The 3,291-nt window shown below is 70.7% G+C and overlaps 1 protein-coding gene across 1 annotated transcript; it reads right to left on the bottom strand.

Moving 5' to 3' along the window:
- Positions 1 to 1,189: 1,189 nt before the first annotated feature.
- On the bottom strand, positions 1,190 to 2,461 carry EMIHUDRAFT_451568 (hypothetical protein; the record flags this gene model as incomplete). The annotated part of the gene is made up of 3 exons (XM_005768297.1): positions 1,190 to 1,458; positions 1,539 to 1,699; positions 1,764 to 2,461. Coding segments are annotated over 3 exons (1,128 nt in total), but the record flags the coding sequence as incomplete, so codon positions are not given.
- Positions 2,462 to 3,291: the final 830 nt, after the last annotated feature.

The following is a 3,291-nucleotide window of genomic DNA, read 5'->3' as shown; positions in this document are numbered from 1 at the left end:
GACGCCGCCCCCAGAGGCTGCAGCGGAGGCAGCGACGAGGGCGCCGTCGGCGGCGCAGCGAAGTCACACAGCCGGAAGCGCGGCGCGGGCGCGGCGCGCGCACCCGGCCCGAGCGCGCCATACCATCCGGCAGGCTGGCGGAGGGCGACGCGCTCGGCGTCGCGCAGCGCGGCCGCGATGGAGAGCGGCGTCTGGAAGGCGGACACGCCCGGCTCGCCCGGCCGCTCCTCGCCCGCCGCGAGCTGAGGGTAGGCGAGGGCGGGAGGCACCGCCTCAAACGGGTACGGCCGCCGCCGCTCCTTGGCGACGCGCTGGCGGACGAGGTCGACGGTCGCGCGGCGGACGCTCTCCGCGTCCCACTCCTGCCGCTGCGACGCCGCCGCCGCCGCAGGCGGCATCAGCGCCGCCGGCCACTGCGCCGCCGCCGCCGCCGGCGCGGGCGCGCAGAGCGAAGGCGCGGCGCTCGGCCGTGCAGCCGGGACGTGCAACGGCACCGCCGCGGAGGAGGAGGAGGGGCCGGCGGCGGCGGAGGAGGAGGAGGAGGCGGCGGCGCCGGCGAGCGGCGCCGGCGACCCGGTCGCTCCGCTCTCGGTCAGCCTGCACTCCCGCCACACAAAGGCATCGTGCCAGCCGTCCTTGACCACGCACGGCCGGCCGGCCTCGTCAAAGCCGGCGACCACGCCGCCCGCCCATTCGCCGTCGTCGCGCACCTGCACGCGATCCCCCTCGCGCAGCCCCCGCGCCGAGAGCGAGTTCGGCACCGACGTGTAACCCGGCAGCGAGGCGGGCGGCGTGGCGACTGGTGTGGCGGCCGCCAGCTCGGCCCTCTCGGCCCTCTCCGCTGGCTGCTCGTCGGCGGAGGCGGCCGGGAGAGCGGACGAGGGTAGGCCGCGGGCGAGTCCTGGCTGCTCCACGCCCTCGCTCGCTGATGCCGCGACACCGTTGGCTGCGCCCTCCGCCTCCGCCTCGTCGCCGCCGAGGAGGTATGTGAACGGCGCGGTGGCAATCTCGAGCGCCCGGCCAAAGAAGGAGCCGCGCCGCTCTTCTCGGGCGGCCGGCCGGGCGTAGGGAGAGGGCCTCGTCGCGGTCCGCGCGGTACGCGATGCCGGCATATACGTAGCGTGAACCACGATTTTCTTTTTTCTTCCCAAGGCGGCAACGATTTTCTTTTTTCTTTCTTTTTGAAGAAACTCAGACTCTCGCCGAGGCAGCCGAAGAGTGCTGCCACGCCTCGCGCACTGGCCAGCCGAGGAGCGATGCGAGGGCGAGATTGAACGGGCGGTAGAAGGCCTCCGCAGCCCTCCGCGTGTCGTTGCGCATCGGGACGGCCTTTGCGGCCTGCAGCGACTCGGCGTGCAGCGCGGCGTACGAGCGAGGCGGCAGCGGCGCCGCGTCGGCGGCGGCGGCGGAGACGGCGCCTCCGAGGAAGGCGACGAGGCTGCGGCGTGCCTCTGCCGGCCTGTCGGTCGGTGGGGAGGGTAGGGCTGGGTGGGAGGCCTGGGGTGGGGGGTGGTGCGACCGGGTGAGGTGCCCTCGCCGTTCGATCAGGTCCTCGACTCGCAGGACGAGCAGCGCCTTGCTGCCAAAGGCGGCGTGCCAGTCCTCGACAAAGGGTTGGTACAGCCCGCGGATGATCTGGTCGCAGTGGAAGAAGACGTCCGAGTAGCGGCGGTCGAGCAGCTCAAACAGGAAGGCGCACCTGAGACACGACCCGGGAGAGGTCCGCGAGAGGCTACCATACCAGGGGGATGGGAGCCTCGCACCGCCGTGCGCCGTGCTCGCCCACACACTCGGAAAAGGCGGCCGTCTGCTCCGTCACGTACGCGTGCAGCCCCTCGGCCGAGGCGCCGTACCGTCGCGGGTAGTGGGCGTGGACCCAGAAGGACGTCTCCAGCCGGTCGACCGGGCTGCGCAGCGCCGCGACCAGCCGCACGCGCTCGCCGTAGAGGGCCCGCATGACAAAGGGCGGCGTCGCCTCGAGCCCTACGCCGCCCGTGCCCATGGCCGCGTCATGCGCGGCCAGCGCCTGTGGGCGGCACACTTGCCACATCCGATCCCGGTAGTAGTCTTCGCCCGGCTTTAGCGTGGCGATGGAGCGCTCCTTGCAAGGAGCGTACGACTTGCCCCAGGCGCTCGTGTACCGCCCCGCAAACGCAGGGTACCAGCTCAGCAGCTTGTTGCAGTGGGCGAGAATCACACGGCCTTCCTGTGGCATCGGCTCCCACGCCCGCACCCACCGCGCCGCTCCAGAATCGTCAGGCCAATCGTCGAAGCACGGGCCGCTGCGTGTCTCCACCCCATCGATCGTCTTCAACCAGCCGAGCGACTCGTCGGAGAACATGTGCCAGCCGGATATGACATAGATGAGCGGGAGGCAGTGAGGCTGGACGCCGATGAGCGAGGCAACGCAAGGGTTGGCGGCGGCCGTGTAGGAAGGATTAATCGGCATGATCGGCTCCATGGCAGCGACTCGTGAGCACACCTCGTCAAACTTGGTGGGTGCCGGACCCAGTTTGGGGCAGGGCATTACGGCGTTGACCTGTAGGCACACGTGTTTCCCGCGGTGTGGCTCGAGGAGGCCGCTCTGCGAAACAAGAATTCGCGAGGCGCCCAGCCCTAGCTTGGGATTCCGTTTTATTTACACTGGCCCAAAATTGCCGCTTTTTTCACACGACACTCCAAACATGTACGCCCGTATTCGACTATGCCTCATGCCGCATTTAGCAATGCCACTCACGCGGACAACGCTGTAAGCTCTCTCTTTGTCCTTTAACTTCAGTCGTCTGGGGCAGCCTCCTAAGCCTAACCGCCCCCGAAGGGCGTCTTGCTCCACGCCCACTGCGGCCCCTGCACTGCGTCCATGTCGCCGGTCGGGTGCGTCTCTTCCGCCTCGCGCTGTCGGGAGAGGATCGAGCCGAGCAGCGCGAGCTCCTTCGCTCCTGAGGCAAGCCGGAAGGGGGCGCGCGCGGGGACCGTTCGGCGGCTGCACCGACGGGGGTGCGGCCGGGGAGCGCGGGCGGGCGGCGCGCCGAAGCGTGGCAACCCCGAGGAAGCGAGCAGCGACTGCAGCTCGAACTTGAGCCTGCTCGGGTCCGCGGGCAGCGGCGGCCGCGAGCGGAGCAGCAGCCCGACGGTGTCGAGGCTCGCGAGCACCGACTTGAGCGCCTGGACGTCGTTGAGCCGCGACCGCTGCTCGCGAGAGACGGAGCGGAAGCGGCGCCAGCAGGCGGCGAAGATGGAGGCCGAGAGGCCGAGCGAGCAGACAACGGTCGTGAGGAAGCCGCGCGCCGC

This window comes from Emiliania huxleyi, assembly GCF_000372725.1.
Source record: "Emiliania huxleyi CCMP1516 unplaced genomic scaffold EMIHUscaffold_46, whole genome shotgun sequence".
Classification (NCBI taxonomy): domain Eukaryota; phylum Haptophyta; order Isochrysidales; family Noelaerhabdaceae; genus Emiliania; species Emiliania huxleyi.
The sequence above is the reverse complement of the archived record's forward strand: the minus strand, read 5'-3'. Positions and strand labels throughout refer to the sequence as shown.